The 14,053-nt window shown below is 44.7% G+C and overlaps 1 protein-coding gene across 1 annotated transcript in view; it reads right to left on the bottom strand.

Annotated features, from left to right (window-relative positions):
• Window positions 1-511: 511 nt before the first annotated feature.
• The window catches only part of LOC143487685 (SH3 and multiple ankyrin repeat domains protein 1), a 96,864-nt gene continuing 83,322 nt past the window's right edge, over window positions 512-14,053 (bottom strand). The window contains exons 23-27 of the mRNA XM_076986753.1: window positions 11,818-11,944; window positions 11,156-11,391; window positions 8,070-10,885; window positions 3,873-5,162; window positions 512-1,739 (exon numbers count right to left, since the gene is read on the bottom strand). Of these exons, the coding sequence (XP_076842868.1) occupies window positions 1,658-1,739; window positions 3,873-5,162; window positions 8,070-10,885; window positions 11,156-11,391; window positions 11,818-11,944 (4,551 nt within the window). The 3' untranslated portion in view covers window positions 512-1,657. The remainder of the gene's footprint in view (window positions 1,740-3,872; window positions 5,163-8,069; window positions 10,886-11,155; window positions 11,392-11,817; window positions 11,945-14,053) is intronic.

Genomic DNA, 14,053 nt, shown 5'->3' with positions numbered 1-14,053 from the left:
CAAATATGGCACATTAACTTTTTTTGTCAGGGTTAAGCATCACACATTCATGGTGAAATAGCTAGGTAGGCCTACTGGTCTGTTATAATGGTATAACACTGTTTACCATTTCACTGTTGTCAAAACTTTTTGGTTTTTAAATAAGGTCTCAGATAACTGCTGGTGGGTAGGGGGTTCCCTAACTCCTGGAGTGAACACTCTCACTCCTGGGGGTTCCTTTACTCCTGGGAAAAACCCTCCAGGTCCTGTGGTGGACCCATCAGTGTTGACGGTGGTCTAGTTTAGGTACATCAATGCTGGCGGTTGTCTAGTTTAGGTACATCAATGCTGGCGGTTGTCTAGTTTAGCTATGTCAATGCTGACATCTAGACACATCAGTGCTAGTGGCTGAATAAGCTTCAATACTGAGAGTTTGGGATTTAATATTTGAGTGTCTGGATTTGAAAATTGTGATTCTGTTTCACAGTACACCTTTGAAAAACTGATTCCAGATCAGGAGGACACAAGCAGATTCAGGATCATTATCATTTATTCAAACATCTTAATTACTAATCTCAGATCATCACCATCATAACCATCATTCTTACATAGCAACAGAAATACCTGATAAATCTAGATAACTCTGCATAAATATATTCAAAGTGTACACATACATACACACACAGACATAAATGTGTGTGTGTGTTTGTGTCTGTGATAAATAATTTCATAAGTTTACTATTTCCTAAAATATTCTCTCAAATAAAATGAAGTTTTCCTTTTTTCTCAGAACTAGCCACCACCCACACACACACACACACACACACACGTGAATGTGTGCGGTGCTTGTATGTGTGACTGTGTTTGTGGGTCTGACTCATGGAGGGTGTGTGTGATCAGATGAAGAGTGAGAAACTAAGCCCAGGGAGGATTTAACATGTTCTGCTAACTGGAAGACCAATTATGCTTACAGCGTTAGATGTTTATGTACTTAACTGTTAAATGCGGATTATGAAACATTATCAATATCATTATTACCATTATGAATTATCATTATTATGATCAGAAATAAAAATCTTAGAGCTAATGTTCATTATTCATCCTTTCCATCAGAATACTTTTGATAACATTTAAATGTATGGGTGGGGACAGAGTGTGTTTTGCTGTAAGGGGGAAAATTAGGGTTAGTTTGTGTTTGGTGGTTAAGGAGAAGATTAGGGTTAGTGTGTTTGGTGGTAAGGATGATATGAACATTAACTGCACACCGATTTACAACAATAAATTTCTTTGTATTACTATAGTAATCAATAAACTTTACATAATCTGTTTCATCACCATAGCAACAGAATAACGCTGCCATTACTGTGAGTAAACAAAAGCAGATCGTTATTTCAGGAAGGAAGCCGTCTCTCACGTTCATCCTTTTCAGGATCAGCAGGAAGTGGACATTATCCACTCACTCAGATCCTGTCCACAGTCTGTCTCTGGTGATCATGTTGAATGTAGAGCAGCTTAACTTGTATTTTAAGTGATTTCCATGTTAAATGCAGAGTTCAGTTCCTCTGTTTAAGTATGTGCACTCTTCTCTGCCCCGCCGTGTTCTGTCCCAGCTCATAGCCCTGTTCTTTGAGTACAATAACCCCAGGTCAGGGTCAGGGTCAGGGTCAGGGATAACCCCTCAGCTCTGAGCACCCTCATCTCGCCCCTGCTCAAGTAGACCGTCTGAGGACACGGTGGAGACAGAGAAGGGAGAGGACAGCCTGAAATACAGAGGGACACACAGTGAGAGAAGAGAGAGAGGACACTGATACAAGAGAACAGTGGGACACACAGTGAGAGAACTGCACAGCATGGAGGAGCACATGCGACACCGCACACACACACACAACACCACACACACATACGACACCGCACACACACACACAACACCACACACACACGCGACACCGCACACACACGCGACACCGCACACACACAACACCGCACACACACAACACCGCACACACAACACCGCACACACACACACACGACACCGCACACACACACAACACCACACACACGCGACACCGCACACACACACACACAACCCCACACACACACACACGACACCGCACACATGCGACACTGCACACACACACGCGACACCGCACACACACACACAACCCCACACACACACGCGACACCGCACACACACGCGACACCGCACACACACACGCGACACCGCACACACACACACACACACACACACACAACACCGCACACACGTGACACTGCACGCACACACAACACCACACACACACAACACCGCACACACACACACACAACACCGCGCACACACACACACAACACCACACACACACAACACACAACACCGCACACACGCGACACCGCACACACACACGACACCGCACACACACACGACACCGCACACACACACGCGACACCGCACACACGTGACACCGCACACACTGCTGGTCACCACATGTAAGTACAGAAGGCAAATGCAACACGCAGCAGTGATGAGGAAGAGCAAACTTCATGACCTTCATGACCTTCATGCTGCCATCACTCAAAATGAGTACTGATCAAAATGAGCATTGATCATATTGACAGTGACCCATAGAATCTGAGTTACTCATGCAAATGTAAATTCAGGATTACAGCTTTTGTTTAAAAAAAAAAACGCACAAGTTCTGTTGTAGCTTCACATGGAACAGTAAATGAGTGTGAGAGTCACACTGGGCTGCGGGTCTTTCTGGAGTGTAGAGGTGATCATGCTTGGACACAACTCTGGTTAACCCTAACCTCTAACCCCTAACCCAACTCTCTCACCGCCACTGGGACACACTGCATGCAAATTTCAAAATATTTAATATCAAAATATAGGAAGTCTCAGGAGTAGATGAGACGAACAGACAAATGGAGGAAATTAAATCATACTGCAAACACAACCCAGTCTCCCCTATGACCCCTATGACCCACGCCCTGTATGTCACTCACACCCTGTATGTGACCCACGCCCTGTATGTCACCCACGCCCTGTATGTCACCCACGCCCTGTATGTCACCCAAAGCCCTGTATGTCACCCACGCCCTGTATGTCACCCAAAGCCCTGTATGTGACCCACGCCCTGTATGTGACCCACACCCTGTATGTCAAGCACACCCTGTATGTGACCCACACCCTGTATGTCACCCACGCCCTGTATGTCACCCACACCCTGTATGTCACCCACGCCCTGTATGTCACCCACGCCCTGTATGTCACCCACGCCCTGTGTATATGGCAAGGATTACAGAGACTGGTGGCTGCAATCTTACAATTTGACCAGCAGGTGGCACTTAGGCATTCAGTACCTTTTGGGCACTCAGAAAAGGAATGGATTTGAGTTTAAAATAAAACCCTGAGAGTAATGAACACACAGACTCAACAGCTGCTCAGTACTATGAGGTTGTAGAACACAGCAAACACACAGCACTGCCTCGTGCACACGCAAGGCTGCCATGCACACACTGCCCACTTTTCACATACACGAATGTGAACAAAAACACACATGTAGCACTGTTGAGTCACACAGAGCTGATGACATCCATGCACTAATCTATAAGGATCTACACACGCATCTTTAGAGTAGAATCTGACAGGGAGGAGAAAGAGACAGGCAGATCGCAGAACAGAACGGCACACTCATGCGATACTGAAGAAACGGGATTTTTCTTTATGTCTCCAAACAACCACCCAGTCCGTCCTCTCCCTGCCTCCTCCAGTCAGTCTCTATGGTGATGCTCTGTAGCTGTTCCAGATGCTGCATAAGGATAACATGATACAACTTTACAGGAATGTGACACAGTCTTCTCCCCCTTAGCCAACATCCACTCTAAACTCTCCTCACCTCTCAGTAAGTCTCTTCAGAGCGCGCTCAATGTTCATTCGATGTCCAACACGACTCACTCCCAGATCCAAGAAGTCTTCCTTTGTTAAAGAGGGTAGGTGAGAGCCATCAATCTCGTTGTCTAGGAAACGGTCTCGATGCTCTGCCAGGTTCAGGTAGGTTAACCAATCAGCAACATCATATTTGCTCCAATAAGGGAGTGGCTTGGACGCGAAGGGTCGATTGGGTGGGGGAGGTATGAGGGGAGGGTAGCTCATACAGGAAGGAGAGGAACCACCTGACAGGAAGTGGGTGGGAGAGAGAGAGCGGGAAGCTATCAAGGGGTTTTGTGTGGGGGCTGTGGAAGGGGAGGTGATGAGAGGAGGGGTCTGGGGGAAGAAATGCTCAGCTAGATGGCGGGAGGCGGACGGAGGAGTGAGAGGGGCCTGCAAGTCAAATGGACGTCCATAGAGGGGAGCAGACGGGAAGAGAGGAAGTGAAGAAGGGCGTGGCGGACCAGGTTGGGGTCGGTCTGAACAGGAAATCAGAGGGCTGGGAGCACGACGACGCTGAGTTTCAGAACGGCGTGACTCAGACCCAGAAAACATTTCCAGAACTTTACCACGATACTTGGCACGATGTTTTGGGGAGGTAGGATAAGGGGAGTAGGACGGAGAGACCGGAGGATGAGACAATGAGGAAGGAGAAACAGGAGCATGAGAAAGAGAGATAGGGGAGATGGGAGGATGAGTGTAAGATGGTGGGGACAGGGGAGGATGGGCGAAAGATAGAGGAGAGAGGGGAGCATGGGAGAGAGAAGGAGGTGAGAGAGGGCAGTGAGAGAAAGAGAGAGGAGAGGGAGAGTGAGCCCAGTTAGAAAAAGGAGAAGGATGAGCTGGAGACTGGGAAAGAGGGAGTGGAGTAAAGGAGGGGGCAAGAGGACTCGCAGGAAGAGGAGTTGGGGTCAGGGCTGGAGTTAAAGGGGAGGAGGGCACAGGATTAGTGCCAAGTGTTGGAGTCAAGGGGTTAGGAGACAGATTAGGAGTTAAGGGGTTACAAGTAAGGTTTAAGGGATTAGGGCTTAAAGGATTAGTAATAGTCTGGGGTAAAGGATTAGCGGTCAGAGTTGGGGGTAAGGAATTAGGGGTAAGAGTTGGGGGTGTGTTAGGGGTCAGTGTTGGGGGTGTGTTAGGGGTCAGTGTTGGGGGTAGAGTAGGGGACAGAACTATTGGAAGTGGCTGAGCAGAAGAGGAAAGCAAGGGCAGCTGGGGGTGAGTGGGGGCAAGTAACAAAGACTGGTCTTCCGAAAACCTACAGGAACAACAGGAAGCACAAGGATAGAGGAAAAGAACACAGAAAGAGATGATAATCAAACTGGAGGAGGAGAGCACACGTTTCGTTAAGTAGAAAAGGAGCTTAAAGCCTGATGTGATGATCTCATTTCTCTGCAGTTGTCAAATACACAAATATGAACCCAAAAAGCACACTACTCTAATTTTAACTACTCTAACTACTTTAAATCAACATTTTGGCTTCAAGGCTCAATGCTGGGTCCTCAGCTCTTTTTCTGTCTGTTGCTACACTACATAGAGATGTTTCCCACACTAAAGGAAGTGAAGTGTGTAGTCGTGTTCAAAACAGTGGTACTCTGAAAGTACAATAGTACATTCGATCTGCTGGTTCCCTTGAGACTTTTAAATCTTCTTTAAAAACATATTTATTTTCATTGGCATACAATCATAGTTAAGTACATTTTTAATAGATTCTATTTCATTTTAACTCAGCCTATTTGGGCTATTGTATTTCATGTATTTTATGCTACTGTTATTGTTATTGTATTCTTTTTTCGTTCATTGATTTTAACTACTTGAAAGTTGTAATACTGCTGAATTTACCTTAGCTTTGATATCGCTTCTCATTTGTACAGCACTTTGGTCAACCTCGGTTGTTTTAAATGTGCTATATAAATAAAGCTTGACTTGACTTGACATGAGACTATGTTACTGTTATCAAATTCATAGCCATGGAAAAACTTCACTGTAAATTCAGCTTTTTCCCTTGAAACAACCACATTTCTGTGATATGTAAGAAAATTGGGGATAGCTGGGGGATTACCAGATGCAATGCACAGCACAGTTAAAAGAGTGTGGGACTTATTTCTCAGGTTATGAAGACAAGTCAAATGAGAACTACTAGAGGTAGTAGAAGTCTCCGCCTTCTCTGACAGTTTGAATTGCTGTAGCAATTTGTTCATCTCCACTTACCATACTGGAAAGAAATGTAAAATGTTACCAACATATTCTAAGATTAGTCAGACAATGTAGACGCAACACATTTATAAAAAAAAAACATGATTGCATTATTTATTTAGAACAAAACCTGTACCCTCTGAATTTAATCTCATCACTGTTAGACTGCAACCTCATGGCCCCAGTGTAGCAAAACAGCAGAAATATTCAGAAATAGGTCACAGCTTGAATTTCATTTTAACCAATTAATTTCTCTCTATTGAATTCAGCATTTTAGTTCTTGGATAAACATTTTTGAGGTCAAAGGAAGTCGAACCCTAGTGCCACAAAACAGCTATTCATTCAAGTATTTTTTACATGTTTGTTTTTTGTATTAAAGTGACAAAGATGTGTGAAATGAGGATATCAGTAGATGACTACTTTCTGACAGGAAACTTGCTAAACATTGCTAAAACCACTAAACAGCATTCTCTTATTACATGTTAGTAACTCATTATTTAAACATTATGTATACGTTGCTTAACTGCTCTTTATGCATTAGCTGTTACTTAGTACCGTAAATGATTAAGTACTTAGAAATTAGGAATAAAGTAAACTGTTAAATTGGTAGATTATTTCATGGTAGATTATTTCAGAACTACAGTATTGTACATAAGTCTTGACAATATGTGTTTTGTGCAAATAAATTAAATACAGTAACATTTACAATACATTCTTATTTTCAAATATGTCCATTAAAAATGGAAAACAAGGACACTGACATAAAACCACTCAATAAATAACTACATAAATCTACATGAATCTATACAGCAGTCATCAATTACTAGATTAATGATTAATGTCTAGATTAATGTCTCTGTTCTCAAGGCTGCTCTGTCATATGGTCCATCATGAAGAATGTGTTTCAGTTTAATAAATAATACAATGTGCTTTGTCCTGTGTGGTGTATAATGGTTACTCATTTAGATTTAACATACAAAAAACTAATCAGTAATTATGAATGAATATATCAGTAATTACTCATGTGTTAATCATGAGATCATATTGTACTTAGTGGTAAAGACACATAAATCAGTAATTAATGTTTAGGCATAATTAGTGGATAATTCATAGGAATTAAGTAGTTATTATTCGTTCTCTAATAAGGAATAAAGAGTAATGTTGAAAGGAGCTGATGCAGCTGAAAATGGGGATATAACCAAGGAAACATAATTAGATGTTAATTAACAGATAATTAAAGGAATAATGTAGACATTCTGGGAAGTTCTTTATATGAGTAAATACACATACACGTTAGCAGTGTAGAAACGTGTATGTGGCAGTTAGTACATACTTAATGACTAAATAATCTCTCAAATGATGTGCTATATAATTTAACAGTTAATTCCTCATTTATTTAAGTATTTAATTCCTCATTTCTAAGTAACAGCTAATGCATAATGAGCAGTTAAACAACATATACATAATATTTAAATAGTGATTAACATGTAATTAAAAACTGATTTGTGACTCATTCCTATACTTCTATACTTATAGTCATATGAGTAGTTTTCATTCTTATTACAGATACACTATACAGGAGGGTTTTTTTTAGCACATCAGAGTTTGAACATTGTTTTTTTCTGTTTTGCTTTGCAGAACAGCATGATTGATCATTGAGTTTGTGGTAGGCTACATTATCAATATATTTTGTCAATTTTTCTTTAACCCTTTACATTTGGTCAGGGAAAGTCCATTATGATCAGGCTCTCATTTGCAGGAAGGCACTGGATGGAACATTACTGTATAAATCCCTGGAGAACTTTGTGGTTAGTACTGCTCACAGGTACATTACCAGTGCTTTGCATTAAGAAACTACATTTCCCATGGGGCCTGCTTAAAGTAGATCCAGAAACCCCCTAAATCATTGCAAGTACACAGGATTATGTGGTGGGTATGTTAGTAATGACAGTGTTGGATGACCTCTGACCTTTGTGTGTGCTGCAGGGCATGGCCCTGCCAGTTGCCTAGCTGCTGAAGCTTGGAGCTCAGTTCGGTGATGATGCTGGCCTTCATGCTGGAGAGTGGGGAGTTTAGCTGTCGGTCCAGGAAAGATGGGTTCTTCGTCATTGTCTCTAGCCCTCCTCTTCCTCCTGCCGTGTCCTGGTCTGGCCTGTAGAAGCCGGGAGCAGCGCTGGTCTGTCTCCGTAGTGCGGCCGTACGCACACCCTCAGCATGTGTGTGCGCTTTGGCTGTGCTGTGTGGGTGAGGTTTAGTGTGTGGGGGGGCTGGAGGTTTGGTTTTAGGTGTGTGTGTTTTGGTGTGTGTGTCATTGTGGGTTTTAAAAGTGTGTTTGTCAGTGTCAGAGAGAAGACAGGACTCCAGTGACACTCTGCGTCCTGCGTTCAGCTGCCCCGTCACGTCTGCGTGTGTGTCTGCGTGTGTGTCTGCGTGTGTGTCTGCGTTCACACATCTCTCCTGACTTCTCGTCTCTTTGTCCTCGTTGATGTTTTCTGCGTGATGGTCGCTGCTGCCGTGACTGTCCAGCTCCTCAATTCCAGAATCAACCACTGCTTCTGGCCAATCACGGCTCTTTGTTGCTGCTGGAAGCTGGTCGTTCATGACGATTGCTGTACTGGCTGATGGGGTTGTCATGGTGACAGTCACCACAGCAGCAGTGGCTGTGGCTGCAACAGCAGTTGTCATGGTAGCGTAGGTAAGAGTAGCATTGCTACGGTCCTGTGGTGGGTAGAAGAGGGGGAGGGGCCTGTGCAGAGAGGCGGGACCGGAGGAGGTAGGCGGGTCCGAGGGAGACGAGGCAGGAGGGAAAGTCTGAGGAGAGGGGAGGGAGGGAGAGAGAACTGACTGGGTCAGATTAGCCACCTCACTGTCATACGACGTCAGACTGGAGGTAGCAGAATCCCCCGCCTGTGGGGAGGGCAGGGGCGGCTGAGAGGGCTGGGGCAGATGGGGCAGATGGGGCATCTGGGACGGATTACTGACCGGGGGGATTTTGGGGCAGAGCTGGGGAGGAGGCAGCAGCGGAGATGGTGGGAAGAGGTAAGGGTGGATGGCGGCGGTGGGGTGAACGTCTGCAGGCAGCGACTCACACAGAGTTTCACACTGAGCTGGAGAGTCCGTGAGGTCCGTGAGGTCCGTGTCCTTTGGGCTGCAGTGCAGCTGGTGTTCCTGCAGTGACAGCGGCGCTGACGGCTGCTGGGGGCTTTGGCCATGCGGTTGGTGGAGGTGTGGTTGGTGGAGGTGTGGTTGGTGGAGGTGTGGTTGATGGAGGTGTGGTTGGTGTTGATGGCTGTAACCGGCTGTTCCTTGCGTCATTCTGTCCATGCCATTGGCAAACTGTAAAGGGGGGGGCAGCGGCTCAGCAAACACAAACTCGTCCGCCACATCCACGGAGGGAGCAGGTGGGGGCAGCACCATCACTGCACCTCCAGCTCCTCCACCCTCAGACTCTCTTCTGGACTCCACAACCTCCTCACTCCTTTCTCTGTCTGTGGCTCTGTCCTGCTCCGCTCTCCTCTCTCCAGATCTGGGGGGATCCAGACCAGGGCTGGGCGCCCGAGGGCTCGTGTAGCCACCAGCACCGCCCTCACTCCCCATACGCATGAGGGAGGGTCTGTGTGGGGGGGCCTGAGGGGCCTGGGGGGCCATCTGTCCGTATGCCTCCCTCTCCCTGTGGTACGTCTGATACTGATTGGTCCTGTCACTTGTGAACCGCACCTTCTGTGCTTCACGCCCCTCCCTGTCCTCCGCCCCCCTGCTCCAGTCCCCACCTGCAGTTCCAGCACCAGCCAATCGTACCACTCGGGGAGACTGTGGTCGGCTCAGAGGGGAGTGGCCTGTTGATGTTGGGGAGGTGCTACTCAGATACAGGGCTGTGTGCGACTGGTGTATGTGTGAGGAGGTTGGGTGCTGAGGATTGTGGGTAGCTGAGGGGACCGCAGCAGCTGTGGAATACTGTCGCCCAAAGTGTCTTTCATCACGGCGGGCCCTGTGGTCGTCCTTCAGGGCTCTCTCCCGAGCAGCCAGCGCCAGCCCCAGGGGGCTGGACGGGTCCAGGACTTTACCGGTCAGCGGGTGAATGAAGGTGGTGGCATGACTTGCATGGTGTGGCGTGATGGAGGCATACTGAGGCAGACCAAAAGCAGGAGGCATGCTCACAGCATCGCTAGAGAAAAGACCCTCATCAATAGACTTAGATGGGCGGAGTCTGGGGGAGGAGCCAGATTCTGGAGGGTGTTGATTGAAGTCTGGCTCATCTAGCACATCCTCCCCCGAGGAGTAGAAGAACGAGGTGCTCTTCCTGCGGGAGTCACGGTAACGTTCTCGTTCTCGTCGAGCCGTTCCGCCCCCTAGATCCAAGTGCTCTGATCCCTGAACGGGAGGCAATGCTGGAGGTGGGCCTGGAGGTGGGGCTGGGGGCGGGGCTGGAGGCATATCAAAACTGGGAGGCTCCTCCTCTTCATCTTCCAGCTGTGGTGGAGGCTCTGCGTCCACGCTGCTGTTCTGGCTACTGCGTCCTGAGCTGCTGGTGGACGGTGCTTTCACTATAATGGTGGGGATGGGGATGGAGCTCTTGTCTGCTCGCCCCGCCCCCTCCTCCACCTTGCGCTGTTTTAGCAGCGGCCCCTTACCACCCCGCCGCCCAGTCTTCACCGCAGCTGGGGACTGGCTACGCTGTCCTGTCATTTGTTTGGGGGCCATGTCAGAAGGAGGAGTGGCACTGCTGTAACCACGCCTTAAACCCCCCATCCTGGCTCCTCCCCTCCTACCAGTGTCAGTCTCCACCTATAAGGGAGTCCAGAGTTGATGTTAAAGACTTTTTCAAACTGTACCGATTTAATTATATTTGTATAAGTACAGCTGCTAGTTAATTAATTGGCAACCATGTTTGTAAAATAGCACAGGTGCTTAAGGCAAAAATTATGGGCTCTCCCTATGTGTGGATGGGACTGTGTTCCTGTGTGTGGATGGGACTGTGTCCCTGTGTGTGGATGGGACTGTGTCCCTGTGTGTGGATGGGACTGTGTCTTACCCACAGTCCCTGTGTGAGCTCACCCTGCGTGTAGATGGGACTCTGGTCTGCACTGGGCCATGGGACAGATAGTGAGACTGGGTCATGGTAGGGGTGGGGCTCGTGTGGGCCAGGTCTGTCCTCCTGACCGCAGGGAGAGGTGGTTCTGGTGCTGAAGTGTCAGGTGGTGGTGGGATGTCATCTGGTCCTGGCACAGACAGACTGCGAGACAGCTTCATGGTGGGGGGATGCAGATGCCCTCTCTCCTCCTCTGCTACTCCTAAAGACAGCAGAGGAAGAAACAGACAAAAGTGACATAGAAAAACAAAACAGAATCTAAAACAAAACTGTTCACTGGTGCATCTAATCAGGGGATTTAGGACCACAAAAGTAAAATCTAAGAAATTGAAAGAAATACATGTGGTTTATCGCACTGCATTTTGCAGAACATACAATAAGTAAAGTTAACTGTCAGTGCAGTACAATAATTTCAGTAAGATATTTAAAAAGAGCAAAATGTATAGAAATAGGCTGGACACTCAGTCATTTCATAATATTCTTATAGCATATTAGATATTTAACTTATATAACTACAGGTTTTAGGGAGGGATATTAGTCATACTAGTGCCTGTCTAGTCACCTATGCTAGCACCCATTTTAGCATCAGTAAACGTGTGATTGGCTGACTAGATAAATTTTAACTCACCAACAGATTTCTGCCGAACCATCGCACCATGCTGAGAGGTGTGGCTTGATGAAAACTGAGCATAATTAGAAGCATACCCAGACCCTGATGTCATCATGCCGACACCTCCTGATTGGTCAAAATTTTGCTGCAAAATGGTTAAAGTGTGAAATACATTCACATTCATATTCTGCATTAATCATCAGACAGTTCTTAATGCCACAGCTGTGTGTATTTGTCTATGGGCAATCAATCAGTACACTCGTACAATAACAAAGATAAAAACAAATAAAAATGTTCTAAGTCAAAATGTTCATAATACTGAACTGACTATTAATTTCACTGACAACAAGAGCTGATATTATACACAGAGCAAAATAGTTCATTTAAATTACATTATTCATTTCAGACTAGGGCCACTATTTATATCCCTCTATGCATACTCCCCTTTTTAAGACTGCTCTGTAGCCTTTTGGACTAATCTGTACCCTCTTAGACTGGTCTGTACCCTTCTTACATTTACGGCATTTTAGCAGACGCTCTTATCCATTCTTAACTATACCCTTTCTGACTAATCTGTGGCCTATCTGACTCATCTGTACCCTTTTGGACTGGTTTCAACTTTGGTTCTCGATGCTGCTCAGTTATAATTTTTCTTAGATAATTAAGACTGGTTCATGTTGAACTCAAACTCATGGGAAGAAATTGACCTTTATTCTGTTCGCCCCCAGACTTTCGCTGGTCCCTAACAAATACATATGATCCCAGATTTTCACTGGTCTAAGACAAAGACAAAGACTGCTTCCTTACTTTATAGCACCTAAAGTTGAATGAGAGAGAAAGAGAAACAAGGGGGGAGAGTGAGAATGAATGGAGGGAGAGAGAAAGAGAGAGGAGAGAGAGAAAGAAAGGTGGGAGAGAGAGAGAAAGAAAGGAGGAAGAAAGAGAAAGAAATAAAGGAGGGTGAGAGAGAAATAAAGGAGGGAGAGAGAGAAAGAAAGGAGGGAGAGAGAAAGAGCAGTACAGCAATAGTAATCAATAGTGCAGGTATCTTGGTTGCTTGATCATGGTAACACGAAAGTTACTTTATTACTGTAACCAAGAGAATAACATACTACTTTTCCATCAACAGAGTGCCGGTGCTGGTTCCTGTGAACTAGCAGACCTTTGAAGAAATAACCTGCCTGTCTACTGGTTCAACAGCCCAAAACTTTCATAGTTAGAAGTGGGTGTTCCCAAATGCGGAAACAAAAATGGGAAGAAATCGTACAAACCATATGGTGGAACACACTCAACTAGTGCGAATGTTGCTTCTTCTTTGAGGGCAAATCTAAGCGTCCAGAATGAACTTCTGAAGCACTCATGATTCACAGCTGCTGTTCTGGCTGTACAGAACTGCTCGATGTTGGCACTATGCCAGTGGAAAAGTGTTAACAATGTTAACAGTAATGAATGTAACAATGTTAGCTGTAATGAATGTAACAATGTTAACAGTAATGAATGTAACTATGTTAGCTGTAATGAATGTAACTATGTTAGCTGTAATGAATGTAACAATGTTAACAGTAATGAATGTAACAATGTTAGCTGTAATGAATGTAACAATGTTAACAGTAATGAATGTAACAATGTTAGCTGTAATGAATGTAACAATGTTAACAGTAATGAATGTAACTATGTTAGCTGTAATGAATGTAACAATGTTAACAGTAATGAATGTAACAATGTTAGCTGTAATGAATGTAACAATGTTAACAGTAATGAATGTAACAATGTTAACAGTAATGAATGTAACTATGTTAGCTGTAATGAATGTAACAATGTTAACAGTAATGAATGTAACAATGTTAGCTGTAATGAATGTAACAATGTTAACAGTAATGAATGTAACTATGTTAGCTGTAATGAATGTAACAATGTTAACAGTAATGAATGTAACAATGTTAGCTGTAATGAATGTAACAATGTTAACAGTAATGAATGTAACTATGTTAGCTGTAATGAATGTAACAATGTTAACAGTAATGAATGTAACAATGTTAGCTGTAATGAATGTAACAATGTTAACAGTAATGAATGTAACTATGTTAGCTGTAATGAATGTAACTATGTTAGCTGTAATGAATGTAACAATGTTAGCTGTAATGAATGTAACAATGTTAACAGTAATGAATGTAACTATGTTAGCTGTAATGAATGTAACAATGTTAACAGTAATGAATGTAACAATGTTAGCTGTAATGAATGTAACAATGTT

The sequence above is a fragment of the Brachyhypopomus gauderio genome, unplaced genomic scaffold, assembly GCF_052324685.1.
Source record: "Brachyhypopomus gauderio isolate BG-103 unplaced genomic scaffold, BGAUD_0.2 sc49, whole genome shotgun sequence".
In the NCBI taxonomy this organism is placed as follows: Eukaryota; Metazoa; Chordata; class Actinopteri; order Gymnotiformes; family Hypopomidae; genus Brachyhypopomus; species Brachyhypopomus gauderio.
The sequence above is the reverse complement of the archived record's forward strand: the minus strand, read 5'-3'. Positions and strand labels throughout refer to the sequence as shown.